This window comes from Athene cunicularia (genome assembly GCF_003259725.1).
Source record: "Athene cunicularia isolate RWA chromosome 2 unlocalized genomic scaffold, athCun1 chr2_part1, whole genome shotgun sequence".
Taxonomy (NCBI): Eukaryota; Metazoa; Chordata; class Aves; order Strigiformes; family Strigidae; genus Athene; species Athene cunicularia.
In genome coordinates, this window is record NW_020799095.1 from 36,923,868 (window position 1) to 36,941,024 (window position 17,157).

A 17,157-nucleotide genomic window follows, 5' to 3' on the forward strand; every position below is an offset into this window, starting at 1 on the left:
CTGGTGGATGACCTGGCAATGTGCATTTGCAGCCCAGAACACCAGCCTAGGCTGCATCAAAAGACATGTGACCAGCAGGTTGAGGGATTTGATTCTCTCTCTACTCTGCTCTACTGAGACACCACCTGGAGTTTTGTGTCCAGCTCTGGGGGCTCCAGTATAAGGACATGGACCTGGTGGAATGAGTCCAGAGGAGGGTCATGAGGATGAGGGGGTGGGCTGGAGCACCTGCCCTATGAGGACAGGCTGAGAGAGTTGGGGTTGTTCAGCTTGGAGAAAACACTGGGGAAACTGTATAGCAGCCTTTCCAGTACCTAAAGGGAGCCTACAGGAACAATAGGGATAATGGCTTTACATTGAAAAAGGGTAAGATGTACATTAGATCTAAGGAAGAAATTCTTCACTGTGAGGGTGGTGAGACACTGTTACAGGTTGCCCAGAGAAGCTGTGGCTGCCCCCTCCCTGGCAGTGTTCAAGGCCAGGTTGGACGTGGCTTTGAGCAACCTGGTCTGGTGGAAGGTGTCCCTGCACACGGCAGAGGAGTTTGGAACTAGATGGTCTTTAAGGTTCCTTCCAACCCAAACCATTCCATGATTCGATGAATAATGACCAGGTCTGCTACAAAAGCAAAGGCAGAATTCTTCAAAACCCCTGCAGAACAAAAAAAGTAATACAGCCATTTTATTAATAAATCATCAAGTCTTTTCTGACTAGACTCTTCTTCCCCTTTCAAACAAGCTGAGAACAGAATCTATATTTATCTTACTGAGAGTTGAACCTTCCTCCTTTCCTTCCAAGGGACAGAAAACACATGTGTCTGATTGCAGTAAGGGAATTATGCCTCTTACTCCCAAAACTTATTTTTTGTAAATACTGATGTGCAATTAAAGAAGAGTAAAATTGTTATTCCTTTTATAGAGTATCACTTTTTTTTTTGTGAAAATCATAGGACTTCTTTCTGAAGACAGACTGCATGCAAGATAAAACAAATAATTCACCACTTTGGTTCAAAAGCGTAAATATATTTTACTTGAGGCATTAAAAACATCTGTATGGTGACTTCTGTAGTATAAGCCTCGGAAAGTGCTCCCTCATTAAAGATGAACAGAGAATCGGAAGACTGTCAGTCTTGGCCGGGCCTATTTTGAGTCTTCCAGTATAAACTATACATAGGGTTTATCATTCCCCAAAATAAGGGTCAGAACACGTTGTTAAACTTAAGATGATAGCTGAAGAGTATTTTCTGAGGGATTCTGTAAATAGCACATTTCTTTTGAAAATGACCTAAGTGATCTAACTTTTGAATGGGAAATGTCTATTCAGGGTTTTTGTTTGCTCCAGCTGTCCTCCCTTTTCTTTCTTCATGACCCAAATCTCTTCAGAAAAGGACTCTACAGCTCTGGCTGAGATATGCAAAGCATTGTCACCTGTAGTCAATTCCACTAAGGATTAAAACAAAAATAAAGATTAGAGGATCTCCACAGTACTTCAAATAGATACGTATATTTTTTTCAAGGACAGACACAGCCCTGCAGAGCATAGAAAAACTAAAACATTGTCAGAAAGACTATGGTCCTGGCTAGGAAGACGTTAGTTTTCAGAACACATAAAATTATCACTTGCTGCTGAACCTGAACATAGCTAGGCCTTTCTGGCAGTAGGATGTAGCAGAAAACTATTTAAATTACAGTATCGCAATGTTTTTCCTCCCCCTGTGCATAATTACAATTATTTGCAATGCTTATTGGCATTGATAAGCTTGTCCATGCTAACCACTGTATTGTTTAAAGGCAGCACCAGTTCTCAGAAAAAGGTACTGGATGTGCTGTATAGGAACTGATTGAATACAGTGCTGATAAGTGATAATGTATCAGCAAACACTTGTGATGGGTGCCAACCTACAAGGGAATTAAATCAGGAATGCAGTCAACAGGAATGCAGGCCAAAGATGATATCCTTAACTCGCCGTGTGCCGAATCATCAGCACATTTCTAATTAAATTCACGTGTATCTGGCGTGTGCTGGCAGACAAAGGAGCCCCTGGGCGAGGAGTCCAGCAGGGGGAGTCGGGCGGCCGTCACCGCTGCCTCCGGCCCCGGGCAAGCCGACCGGGAAGGCCGCACCGGGGCACTTTCTGCTCCTTAAGTGCCAGCTCAGCGTAGATCTGTCACTCACGTCGACCACCCTACAGTAATTTTCGAACAACAGAACAGGACAAGCTACTTGTCTAGTAATTTTTGTAATACTAAATACGACTTCTACTGAAAAATCCCGAAAGTCACAAAATCTGTTACAGCACCGCACACAACTTCTGAACAACTTCATGATGAGTTGTTATTTCAAAATATTCTACCTTTGCAAACTTTTTGGTCAATTCAATGTTTTCAATAACTTGAGAACATCTTGAAGCACAGCAGCTGAGCCTTCCTGGTAAAAGTGATTACTTCTATTAAACTACCTAGTATCTGTAACTGCAGCACAGTATTTGTGTGAGAGATTTTTTTAAAAAAAAAAATCCTTTACTGATTTTGTGTTAATCTAGTTGATGTCCCAAATAACACATCCATGTTACTAAAAACATCAGTATTTATAACAGATGTTCTTCTTTTGGCTGACATCTGAAAATGAAACCCTGTTACCAACATATTTTCCCACCCCAAGCAGTACCCTGAAATCTTTGTCAAACTTTCTTGCTTTCATCATTGCTCAGCTCATCACACAAACCATCTGCATAAATAAAGATGTAAGCATCTGCTGTATGGCAAATGGTCTCAGGGGCAGATGTTTTTATCCTTGCATTCATGTCACTGGCTTGGATACATTATCTGAACAGATGTACACAATCTGAAAGTGTCGTGTCCCACAGTGATATGTCTCCAACTGCTTTCTATCAAAGTACATAAATGCTATTTGCACCTGCATTTATGTTAATGATATAAAGGCAGCAGGGGTTCCAGCAAAGTGAGAGCTGATGCTAAGACACACATTTACATGGCTAATTGAAGTTTTGAGATCTCCCCACACCAAATGACCATACTAACATGGATACAAAATGTACTACACTATACAATGGCTTTTTAGAAAACTGCATGATTTTATAAAAAATTAAAACAAACATACTCAAGAAGCAAAACTATTATTTCGGCCCATAATATACTTCTCCCATGTATATTTTAAAAAGACAAACAAGTATTAAATAAATTCCTAGATAAACCAGGGCAGCCTTATATTTTGCACAACTGTGTAAGATATACAATTATTTTATGTCAGAGTGATTTAACAAAAATGTTTTATAAATCTGACAGTGCCAAAGGTATTTCAGTTCTCTAAGGCATGCTGGTATCTTATGTCATTATGAAGCACTATATAAAAAATTATATTATATATTATATATATATTATGTCATTATGAAGCACTATATAAAAAAAACCAACAGCACGCTCAACAGCAAATATGAACATGACTGTGAGTGACAGAATATGATGCTTCAATGATAGCTTCATAATTCCTAGGAAAAAATTAATCTCTTAGAAGTTAAATATTTATCATTATTCAGAAAAGTACATCTGTTTGAACACGGAGTTACAACTGCTTGTTATATAAATTATAATCACCTTTCTTATAAAATATTTTAAATTGAGAAAACTACAGATGCCCTGAAGGAGTACATATCAAATTACAGAACTCCTGCTATTACATGACAAATGGTAGCAGTGAAGGGTTTATGTTGTCACTCAGAGAACTTGCACTAACCATTACTTTCATACTCAACTGAAAAATAACAAGCACTTTCCAAGTATAGAAAGACTGACAAAAATGCTATATATACTGAATGTAACTGATGGATAGGTTCTACTTCCAATAACATTTGTTTTTAAACTTTCTATTTGTAAGAAATGTAATAATGTTATAGTTGTACATAAAGCATTATAAATTGCCAATAGCCTCAACATTTTCAAGAGCCATAACACATTTAAGAAACTAAAGTGATGCTTGATAGAAAGACAAAGAAGAATGATAGTAAAAGAATGCAAAAAAAAGACACTAAGACTAGTAGATTATGATTTCACACTGGTATAGCTCTTGGTCAGGATCTGGTTATGATTTCAAACACGAACCCTCACTTCCAAAGTTTACAACATGGCTGTTATAATTCACTCTGGGTGCGAGCTGATAATAGGATACTGACTGAAACTGATTTTTGTTTAGAAAAAGAAAATTCTTCCCAAAAATCTCAAAGCAAATGATTCATTAGTTTAAAGTTTGCAAATAGCTTCACAGTCTGTATTTTCCCCTTATTCCAAAATGACTTTAACATAAAGGTAACATATTCCATTTGACTATAACAGTGGTCAAATTCCTGTTATTTAAAGGAAAAATTGAATTAAGGCTTTTAAGCGTTACAATTAAGTATATCAGTCATAAGCATACAGATGTAGAGCACACTGCAGGGTGGATAGCTTTACACAACTGTAAGTACTGTCTCCTTGGAAAGAACAGTCCCATTAGACACAGAACTCATCAACTAAGATCAATTTGCATGACATCCTTCTGGAATAGGTTCCTCAGACTGATTACAGTACCATAAAAATACTCAGTCTTCACAAAACAGATAAAGTATAAGCTTACATGACAGTAAAAGCTCAAGACTTCAAGTTAAGTAATATACAGTGCTTTTCTTAATCAACATACATACTAACAATGGAAACTTAACTGACAACCTGCAATGGTTCTGAAAGGTCCATTAGAGCTCATGTCATATCCATCAAACATTCACTCACATTTAAGAAGTATCATTAAAAATGACATTCAAGTTAAAAATCATATTTAAACATTAGCATTGTGACACAGATCAAAAGGGAAAGGAAATTAAAGTTACGGCACATTTAGAGGCTTGGGAATACACAGTTGCAGAATGAATACCCTTTCTAATAACAGAGGAAAAAAGTCAAGTCACTAAGCCTACTGAAAAATAAATCAAAAGATGACTTATGAAGAGACAAAACACAGAAGAAATGTAATTAAACACAAAAAAAGTTAGTAAGGATAGGAACGCTGTAGAAAAGGCACTTAAAATCTAAAAATCTAAGTTTATAATTAGAAAATATTTATTTTCTTGTTTGTGCTAGTCTTGCACCATAACCTGCAAATAGATTTAACCCCCAATTATAAGGGGGTGAAATATGACAATTATTTTTGAACATATGAGGATAACAAATTTTAATAAACCCTGAACACTTAATTCTGCTGGATCAAACAAGAAGCAAATTTATATATTTAAAGTTTCAACTACACGTGGTAAGGGTCATTAGCAATGTCCTAAAGAAGAAAACATTCCTAGCTATTGCAATTATTTAAAGTGATAAATACTGCAGTATAATAGCTTTTAGGGTAGAATAGTAGACATGAGTTAAACAGTGAGTTATTAACGATGATGGTATTTCTTCCACATTTTGAACCACAAGCATCTAATTACTCAAAAAAAAGTATAGGAAGTATACTATACCTGCAGAAAAAGTTAAAGGATTCTGCATTATGCCTTTTAATAGTAACGACAGTGTTCCTGAAAGAAGAAATACAGATACTTAGAAATTCTGATAATTTTTCATAAACTAAAAAAATATAGGACATTGACAATAGTTTTGCAAAATCTTATTTCAGAATGGATCTCAGCATGCCCATACCTCCTGCAAAACACCACCAGAGTTTTAAACCAAGTGTTTCTCTGGATCACACATACCCCTATATGCACTCTCCATATTTCAACATTAGGTACAAGTTACTTCAGCTTCTTGTAATTGAAAACCCCCGTTAAAACCAGAAAAGAGGACATGTCATGAATTCCCATGTTGCAAAGTATTCTAAAGAATCACAATGTAGGGTTCAGCAATCATTTTCCTTCAAACATCTGTCTTCATGAATCCCATACAATTGACTGACAAGAAGAATCGTCCATGGATGCTACAATGAAGATAATAGCTTGAATTTGTGAAGCAAACACTACACCACCATCTCTCCCGAATGCGACATTGGCACTTATCACAAAATTGAATGCATAATGTTTGATATAAAATAGCATTACCCCACCCACTTGATGGCTGTAGTTGGCTATTTCTTTCCAGTGCAGTGTGTTGCTTAAGCTTTGGTCAAGTGTAATTGAACAGTCAAGTACGAAAGACATAGTATAATATAATGACAATATAAAATTGTGTTATTATCTACTTAGATTTTCTTTATCATAAAATGGTCTAGTTTGGAAAGGTGCATAATAGTTTGGTTCAGCTGAACACCATTAACATGTTAAAAGTTTAGTCAGGGTGTAAAACTCTTGTTCTCCTGAAGCAGTTGAAGGCTTTGGGAAGGTAACAGACATGTCATCTGAACAACACAGATGAAACTCCAACTACTTGGGGCTTTACTTGGATCCAGGCTTTCATGCCAGTGCGTAACTATAACACTTCCCATGTGCAGAACCAGCTGTGCAGATGTGGAGTTTGCTTACTTTTCTGACCAATTTAGCAGCTGGTAGAATCTTACATAAAGAACAATTTCAGACATGCACTCAAGACCCCCCTTCCAAGACTGTTTCTGGATAAATAAAAAAATAGTTAGGGAAAACTGTGATGCAATTACCAAACACAAAGGTAAGTCTTGAATATGTTTCTTTGCCATCATGCAATTAATTGACTCTCATACAGCAATGGAGAGGTTCTAGGAAGGAGATGATTCTGTGGGCAGCAGTAAATAACAACCAACTCCTTTTCAAGAAAGTTTAGTACCAAAGCATGAAAAAACAATTCGTGTGGCTGCTGTGAGGAGACCTCTCACACAGCAACCAGGTGAGGCTCTCTGGTCCCTGCATCTTCTGCACTGAGCCATATGTAATAAGAAGCAGGTCTTGTATGTCAACCAGCACCTCTTGGCATAGGTTGGCCGATGGGGATCAGCAGATCCCAGGCTGCCTCAAAGAGCCTCTGTCCGTGGTACTTAAACAGTTAACCTCCAATCTGTCAGGCCCAGTATACAAATGTGTATCAGCTCATCTATACATATAGTTTCACACTGTGGTAATAGACAACTCCCTCTTAACCTACAAGAATGGAACAGACTACACTGATGTAATTTTGGAATGGCAAAACACATCTAGGAACCAGCATGGATTTTCCACTTGTTACCCAGCATGTAAGGCATCCCTCCTTGCTCAATCCCATATTGCTCAACAAGATCTTTTTACAGGAACAAAGTCAGAAATATTTCTTCCACTTTAGGATTTCCAACACTCGAAAAAACACTGAAATAGTTACAGCAGCACATATTCTTGTAAAAAACAATGTAAGAAATGATGTTCAAATGAAGGTTCTCAAAATTATTATTCTAAAGTTACATTTTTAAAGGTTTTCATGATCCCTCCCAGTTGTAAGGAGCATTAAATCATTTAAAAGGGTGCCCCACTTACTGTTACTACTTTCTCTTCGAATTATAGAAAACAAACCAGACTTCAGGATACAGATCAACAATTCTTAGAATACCACATGGAAATACAAGCTCCACATCTTCTTCCAAACATTCACAAACTCTTATCACTAGGACAGAAAATTGGACCATACAAATCCAAATATTTTGTATGGGCATCTCTGATTTGAATTCAACCCTAACGGCAGTAAGATAATGGTCCTGATCTAGAAAATCCTGCACTTGTTTGACAGACTAGTACATTAATCAGCTACTGTTAATAAAAAAGTATAATTTCTCAAATCAACTTTTCATCTTCTAGCCATTCATGAATTTTTATTATTATTGTTATACTGAAGAACTTTTCACTGTCCTTTATTTTTGCAGATATTTAATCAAGTAACCTTCCTTCCTGGAAAAACTGAACAGCTCCAGATTTTGGACAGGGCAATCTTCTTACCATCCTTTCAAATTTTTCTATCCATTGTTCCATGTATGACTATATTAAAGCATGTTTTCTTTGAATACAAATTGCGTTTACAAAGCAAACCACATAACTCTGTGTGACTGTCGTGTCTGCATTTCACACAATTTTCAAATTTATCAACAGTGATACTGTCTTTTTGATCATCGCCTAGTGCTAGTCTTGGAATCAGTCCCACCACAACTTTATTGAAAGTATAATGATTCGTGCTCCTTTCTCATTGACAGTTTCTGACATCTTTCACCCAACTTGTAAGATGTTTAACAGATACTTAGTATCTAAATATATTTACGTTTAGGACATGCAAAGAGCAGTCATCAAAAAGTTCTGAAATTCTGAATCAATGCACAGTACAGAAGTTGAGGGATATAACATCTACACAGCTATCTATACCTGCTCTCAGCAGAATTGATTTTTTTTTTAATTGACTATAAATCTGGCTTGGCATGACTATTTTCCAAAAAAACATGCTGAAGTTCAAAAAAAGTCAGTCATAGAAATAAAATTATTAAATAAATTTTGTACCTGTTTTCCACTCTTACGGCCCGAACAAATTTTAGGTTGGACACCACTAATAATTCAGGATATCCTGTTGTTTTTACGGAGTACTGAGGAGGCAAACGTTCTTACAGTCTTGCTTGGTTGTATTTGAGTTCAGTATTAATTCTTTTCAAATACAAAGGTGATATTGATTATTTCTATCTGACATTATCATAATTTCTACACCTAAGAGCCTATCCCAAAGAAAAAACTTTTAAAATTCTATATAATCTTTAAATCTATTTTGCTCACTTTGTAACTCTTACCATAGGACAATAAATAAAATCATTCAATTCGCAGTACTCCAGAACACAAAATAGTTCTCTTGAAATCTACTGCTAACTGGTCAGAGATGAAAAGAAATCTATTACAAGGTTCTCAAGTGAAGTGAAGTTGAAGTTGGACAGAATTCAAAAGTAAAATTTATCTTAATGACACAAAATAAGCTCAATCATGGCTATACTACTCCTTATGTTACCACAGAATGAAAGGATAAATTAATTTTCAACCAGAAGAAGCAAAAATATCAAATAAACCGGAGAAAAACTACACTGTAAATTGGTCTTTAACAATCAAAGGAAGCAGAGCATATACATGTAATAATTTAAAAGCAATTTTCACAGAAGCATACCCGCAGGTCTTTTATTCAAAATTGGTGTCCTGATAGACAGACTGAATCGGAATATCAGGTGAACCCAATTAACCTAATTTGATGCTTGTCCATACGAAGACATTTATTTTAGATGCTACACAAAATCTTTTAGGATACTACACAGAAAATGATAAACAGGCTGTAAAGGTTATGACATTAATTTTACTGTCATTCTCATGCTTTAAGCAGGCATCAAAACTAAAAATCTCATCCTCTGGGAAGGAAGAACTATCTGAAAGTAATTATAGTACTCATTATCATAACAGTATTAAACTAAACCACTATGACCCTAACCGAATTTATTTTTGGTACCTTTTGTTAAAAGAACAAAGCTTCTCAATGATGACTGCACCTTCTAGTGCAGTGAACATTAAGTTCAGGTACTGGAAGAAAGCATTAAATCAAATCTTATAATTTCATATTAAGCTTAATTATGAATTTTAATTTAAATCTAGGCATGTAAAGAAGTGTTAGTTAAATATTATGTAATTTCATTTCAGAAGGAAAACATTCAGCTAAAAAGAAAAATTAAATACTTGGTACAGTTTAGAAAAATATGTTATCCTAACAGAAGCCCATGAAATGTCAATCTATATTTCAAAAGCAATTTTATTCACTTCATTTTTCACACCTGTTCTTTCACATATTGTGCCATCTTGTAAATGACAGTGCCATGCAATCATGATTTCCCCAAGTTTAGAAACTTTTCAACAGAAACCATGGTCCCCAAAAAGCACAAATGTATCATACCAGCATAACTTCCAAGAAAGTTAGCAAAATCTGTTGGTATTTTAAAGGCCAAGTCAGACTTGAAATAAATGATTAAAACACTGAAGCTATGAAAAAATACTGAGAAAGGTAAAAATGAAAGACATAAAGATTGACTAGTGTAACAAACAAAAGCGCTTGTTAAAACAAGCATGTTTGCCAAAATCCTGCAGTGCTTGGCTACTTCATAAAATCAAGCATGAGGCATTAAGCCAATTTCTTTAAAAAAATAAAAAAACCCTCCAAAACCCCAAACCCCAATAACCAAGCAATAGCTGATTTGTATTTCTGAAAACCTGCAAAAATATTCTGCATTTCATCATCCAAATCTTCAGTCACAGAAGTCTGATTTATTCTTATTCAAATTTTCTATTTTAAATCATTTTCACACCAGGATTTCATCCTACTTCAGTAGATCCTCATCCCCCTATTCTATATCTGAAGAGATATGCATGTAGTCACAAACAACAGCTTTCTTACAAGAGAAATTACACACTGCTTATGCTTCCATACTTAGGTAATCAGGGAGAAATGTGTGTCCGTGGCAGAATTTTTTTTTGGCTGAGCCCATTAGGTGACTTCAGCAGACAGCCAAAAAGAAACAGAAGCCTCATTGCAACTGGTCACTTTTGCCAGTACAAACCCAGCAGAACCTAAAAACCAGGCTATTTTTAAATTTTTGGTCATGCTCTGAGATGGACAGTCCAAACACATTTCCTGAACTTCAAGCCTTACATGCACTGAATGCCACAGTGGCAATCCTGGACAAAAATTCTTCCCCTTCATACTCTGTTAGGTGATGTATAGAATGGTTGGCTGGCATGTCTACACTATGCCCATCTGTCAGAGTGGAACTGTGCCTACCTGACAGGTTCTATGCTACTTTCAATAATATGTTGCTGATAATAAAAGCTTATTTATGAAACAATACAGGGAACTTCAACATTTGGCTTAAAATAAAAAGCAAATTAAAATGATCACTTTTCTTGAGGAAATAAATCTTTCAAAATCAACTTCTAAGGTTTTTCGATTGTATGAATAGACACTAGCACATACACTGCAAGAAATTAGGGTATTCCACACATTTTCTACTATTGCAGACAGCCCAGCATACAGTCTCAGTAGTTCTTACTTTACAAATACAACTATGCCCAAGACAGCAAATTCAAAGACCTGATAAAAAATTTTAAACGCTAAGTTTCTCAAAAGGATGCCTGTGAGAAGAGAAGGCTAAAGAAGGAGTAACATTGATTCTTCATTTTATGAAATGTATGTGTATTAAATAAAATGTAGTTGAACAGTTTTTTATGACTGTAAATAACCCCAACTCTTTTCCATTTCAGAAAACAACTCCATTCTGAAAAATAAAAAAAGAATTGCAAGGAACAGCACAGTTGCTATTATGCCTAATATTAGACAATTCACAGAATGCCAAAAAAAGCACTTTTCCAAATTTCCGATTTAAAATGACAGATTGTCATTTTATGTTTTCCTTAGTAAATACCTTCTTATTAGTACTTCTTTGAATGCTGCAAACTGGAGTCCTGCATAAGTTCCACATTTGCATTAGATACTTTTGCCATTATTCTGTATTGAAAGGTCAAGGTTTTTGATTTGAAAATAGTCTTGAATCTTACTGTTGTACTGATAAATTGTTTCACAGTTACTTTCACAAATTGCTACATTTTGCTCCTGATTCTGAGGGCAGCTGGAAACAACAGTTCTAGAAAATGCAAACTACTCATTTCATTTTTATAAGATACTACCCAAAATCGATACTGTCAATAGTTCCTACAATTTAAATTCAAATTAATTTAATATTTTTTTAAAAAATCAAGAAACAGAAACATCTAGCGCTCTTACTTGGCAATGACTACTTTAGAATTTACTTTAGAATTCAAACTGTGCAATTCCTTCTAGTCTTTGTCCCCCCTCACCATATTATTTTAGTACTAAACTGAGCATTAATTTATTGTTTGGGTCCAACCAAACTGCTATGAAGTTCTGCCATGAATCTCAATAATGTAGTTTCATAATACAGAATCTAGATATCTTACAATTCTGTTAACAATATGTAATGTTAATTCATAGCAGAACTGCAGTACACCATTACAGTTTTCAGTTTACAATGCCTGATTAAATTGTGAGACTTTTTGACTTTGCTGTTGTTCACACATAATGACTGTTTTGGTCTAATAAGGAAGGAATACATAATTTATCTTTTACTATGTATCTGTGCAGTACACTAGCTTTCTTTCCAGATAAACAATATCACCAATACTAAACAGCAATTTCACTGCAGTTATGATGAAACTGATATAGCTTTAGACAAACAACTGCAATTGTGCACACAGCTACTCACATAATCATTCAGGTTTTCAGGGACTGCGCTAGGTCATCCCATCCAACTTCCCTGCTTAAAGCAGTGTCAACCCTGGGATTAGGGCTTTGTCTAGATGGGTCTTGAAAACCTCCAACCATGAAAGGTAACCAACAGCTGACAAAAAGCAAAAAACACTCCAAACTTTGCAAAGTGAACTGTCTTTGCAATTCTGACCTAAATAATGGTATTATTTCTGACTTTACAGCTGCAAACCTGAGCATTGTACTAAATTTTGGCCTGGTACTAAGTAGTGAGAATGACCTACAGTTGTTTCTATAAGAATTTCCATTACAGAGTTTCTTAAAGTCAGCTAGATTACATAAAATGTCAGAATATATCTCCCATACAAAAAAATCCCACTGCATTTTAAAAAGTAACTTCAATGTGTCTTCAGTTTCAAGCACTGAAAAAATGTTAAAAAATAAAAGGAGCTTACATGGCGTAGAAGACAAAGTGAGAAGGCAAACCTATGCCTGTGCCCGGTCAAGCAATAAATGAGCTAGGGCGAGATGGTATGGATTTCCAGGATGTTAAAATTCACACTGCCTATCGACTAATGACTTTTAAGACTAAGTCCCTCCCAGAAGGGCTCACCTATAACAGACACATTTCTAAGGCAGAAGAAAAAAAAAGGGTATTAGTGCCAAAAATAATAAAAACTAACACTGCTCAATGTCCAAGACCAATCAAAGAACACTAGATTCTAAGGCCTAATTTCTCTCAACCGAAAAAACTCTTACTAAGAATTATGCACTGAAATATTTATTTCTTACATTGAAGGAAAAGGCCTATTTTCTTCACCTGAACCCAGAAATAACCTCAAAATTCTACAAAAGAATTATTCACTTGAGAACATGTTAACTGTTGTGAGGCACAGCTGGTCCTTGCAGATTGCATTGTACTGAAAAATATACCAGATAACTAATCAGATGGGGATGATAATTATTTTCAGGACTAAGGACCATTTTTCTGGATAGCTGAGTGCCCAGTACACTTTAAAAACACATACACTTTTAAAATCAATGATGTAAATGTAATAGTTGGATTTTCTTAATGATGCTGAACATTAAAAACACCGCCCAACTATGAATTATATTGTGTTTCCCAAACATGATCTTACTCACCAGAAAGGAATATGTACTTAACAGGTCACACTTAAGCCCATAAAAAAAAAAAATAAAATCTAATGACTGGTGTAAGCAACTTAAATCCCATATAACTCCCACCTTTACTGCCTCCTAAGTATATAATAAACTGTTCTACGTTAGAAGAATCATCAAATATTAAATTTACAAATTAGAACATGATCTCCCTGAAACACCCTCTTAAAACTCAGTGCCAAGTTTAGTGCAAAAATTAAAAGGTCACAATTTATGTAGGTTCTATGAGAGTAAGAACCCTAAGTGTTAAAAAATATTGCATAAATTTCACACTTGTAGATAAAAAGAATTCTCAACACACAACCAATATAGTCCAAATTATCTTGCAAATTTAAGGGCAGTTCAACTTCCATAGCCAAAGAAGTAGACTGCAGCTATAGAACCCTTGTGAAAACTGCAGCAAGCGAAGGAATCACCCAGCTGTGTGCTGAGCACATGCAGAGGATGCAGCATCCTCCCTCCCTGATGCTGCTGTGCCCGAACTGTTTCACACAGAACCCAGCAGAGAAGTTCAGCTGTTCACCCACATTCTTCGCTCAGTCATATGCCTCTCATTTTCTGGGAAAGGACCGTTAAAGCTGCAGTGGATTCTCCTGCATGGAATGCCCAATTCCCTGGCTGGGAGCTCCTGGAGGTCTGACCCAACTGACAAAACAACTGCTGGGCCAAAGTGACTGATACATCATTTATTTTAAGAACAATCAGAACGTAACAAAGTATATTTTCTAGTCAATCTGGTATAAGCAGTTTCTCAATACCAATCGTAAAATTTAGATAAATAAGAATATCCCACAGGCTTATCTAGATTTGGTGACATTGCTCAATTGTTTAGCATTCAGAAACAACATAAAAAAAAGCAGCTGTTCAAATCATTCAAAGTGCAGTATACAGGGCAACATTTGCAAGACAAAGTGTATACCAGTATTCTATGATTTACTTAAATGATACCTTTTTTGTAGGATTTATTACTGTCAGCACAATGTTACTGATGAAATGTACCTTCTTATTACAAAAACCTTCACACAGACATACAAAAAAGAATAAATCGAAGTCTAACCTGTCCTAGTTCACTGCCTTCACTCACTTATCTTGTGTTGTTTTCATTGTGCAAATAGGCCTTGCCAATATAATTTTCATTTTTGTATCCACCATTCCATTTGTTGTTTGAAAAATGTTAAAGACACAGAGCTTCAAAGATTGTTGGACATACTTAATGAAGTGTCCTCAAAACATGTTCATGGAGAAAAAATGTGAAATAAACATGTCCAAATTATTCCTGGCCACTGTCCAGCAACCAGCTGTGGTGTGCAGACTATGCTAACCCTGGGAACATTCTTCTTTCTCTATGGGCCTCCAGCTTTGCCTTCTGTTCCTAGGGATATTTGTATTCTTAATTCATTCAGTTAAATCTCAAACTACGCAAGACCAAACTGAATTAGTACTTCAAGAGAAAAACAATTAAGCATAACCAAGCTTTTCAAGCAACTATGTTTTTGTGGATTGACACACAGTACCTTTTCATTAATTTCCCATAAAAAACATGCTGTGGGACACCTATACTGCTTGAGACATATCAAGTCTTCAAATTCTACCACTGAAGTTCTGCTCACTTAGGGTAATCAAATAACCAAACACCTAATTTTTTTAATAGTGGCACTAATTCCTACATTATGGTCAAATTCAAACTTTGGTAGTCATGTTCAGGGTCTCTAAGTTTCAGTGGAGTTTAACTATTTGAGACACTGCTAAAGCATGCACAGAGAGATAAGGCAGGCAAAGGTCACCTGCAGTTGCAACTAGCAAGGGATGAAAGGTGACAAGACTTCTGGCAACAAAAGAAAGGCTACAGAAAATGTGGGCCTAATACTTAATGGACAAGGGGACCAGGTGACAGAAGGCATGGAAAACACTAAGGTACTAGGCACAATGTTACCAACAATAGATGAAGGTGCAGTTCAGTAAGAAAATACAACTGGGCATGTACAAATCCATAGGATCAAAAGGATGTATCCAAGATTGCTGAGGAAGCTGATGAGTATCACTGCAAGGAAGCACTCTATCATCTTTTAAAAGTCATGGAATCAAGAGAGACTCCCAAAGACTGGAAAATGGCACATAGCACACCTGTCTTCAAGACAGGCAAGAAGGAGGATCTGGGGAACTACAGACCAGTTGGCCTAATCCCAGTCCTCCCTGAAGCCATTTTCAGCAATATGAGGGACAGGGAGAAGACTAGGAACAGCCAGCACAGATCTATGAAGAGTAAATCATACCCAACTAAGTAAACTACTTTCTGTGATAAAGTGAAGGCAGTAGATGTTGTTCATCTTGACTTTGCGAAGATCTTTGGTCTTTGATACGGTCTCCCATAGTATCATCACAGACAAATTGGTGAGATATGTATTGGGAAGTGGGTGCTAAGTTGCACGGAAAAATGGCTGGACTGTCAGGCTAAAGAGTGGTGGTGACCAGTGGTAGAAAGTTAAGCTGGCAACCAGTTACAAGTGGTATGCCTCTGGGAGCAACCCTGGGGCCAACACTGTTTAGCATCTATATTAATGACCTAAATAATGCAATAGAGTGGACTCCTAGCATGTGTACAACTGATATGAAATTGGAAGCTGAAGGGCAGGGCCTCTGTTCAGAGGAAAGAGCTATCAGGAATCTGTGAAACTCAGCAAGGGCAAAGGTAAATGCAAGTACCTTCCCATTGAGTAATCCCATGCAGCAGTACAAGGTAAGGTCTGACTTTCCCATTCTGATCAGCATTAATTATGCAATTCTTCTTTAAATCTTCACTGATGGCATACTACTATCAGCCTTTTCAAGATACTCATATTACACTTTCTAAATTTGGGCACATTAGTTCCCCTTCACCTCCAGCCTTTTAGAATTTCTCCGCTGTTCCATGTTTTTTTTTTTTTTTTTTTTTTTTTTTGTTTTGTTAGTATCTGTAGGTGTCAGTGCAGCAGATTTAAAAACATTTAATGTTAATAGTTGCTGGTACAGCGATAATATGTTCTTTCCATCAGTAATGATGGAGGTGGTGAGATGTAAAAGCATAATCCAGCCTCTTTCTGAATACAGAACATAATATTTATTGAATATTTATGCCTTTTTCTGCACAGCAGAAATTTATCATCCTTGCCCATTATTTGGCTTCTATCATTACTAAGCTTTTGTATCCTTCAAGAACAACCTCTATATTTAAAGAACTCTATTGTACTCTACTGCCCACAGATTTTTATTAATATTTTTACCTCCTTAACCAACTGCTTCCAAGTCATGTAAGTGCTTGCTATCATCAACTCCCCATACTTTAACCTTACTGCTAACTTCATTCACCTTCTTACCTTGTTTTAACCAAACAGATCATGTTTCCTAAGACAACTGCTCTGAGAGTATCTAAATGAGCAAACAATTGTCAAGGTAGTCAGATTCTTATGCTCAAGTATTTCTTGTTTTAAAATTTGCTCTTCTTTTAATGATTAAAGTAGGAGATGTGTGCATACAGAACTTATTCTTGGGTCCTAATATGCAAAGTTAGGTGACAGTTTGTAACACCTGCACTATTTATTCTGTATGCATCAGAAAGAAAACCTGTACAGAATTAACCAGAATAATGTGGCCTTTATTAGAAAACCATCTCATATATATATATATATATATATATATATATATATGTATATGTATATGAATTCTGACCTGTGTAAATTCA

The 17,157-nt window shown here is 36.0% G+C and overlaps 1 protein-coding gene across 1 annotated transcript in view; it reads right to left on the reverse strand.

Annotated features, from left to right (window-relative positions):
• The window catches only part of ZNF438 (zinc finger protein 438), a 55,983-nt gene that overhangs the window by 15,192 nt on the left and 23,634 nt on the right, over positions 1 to 17,157 (reverse strand). Inside the window, exon 3 of the mRNA XM_026842188.1 lies at positions 5,507 to 5,563. Coding sequence (XP_026697989.1) covers positions 5,507 to 5,563 — 57 coding nt within the window. The remainder of the gene's footprint in view (positions 1 to 5,506; positions 5,564 to 17,157) is intronic.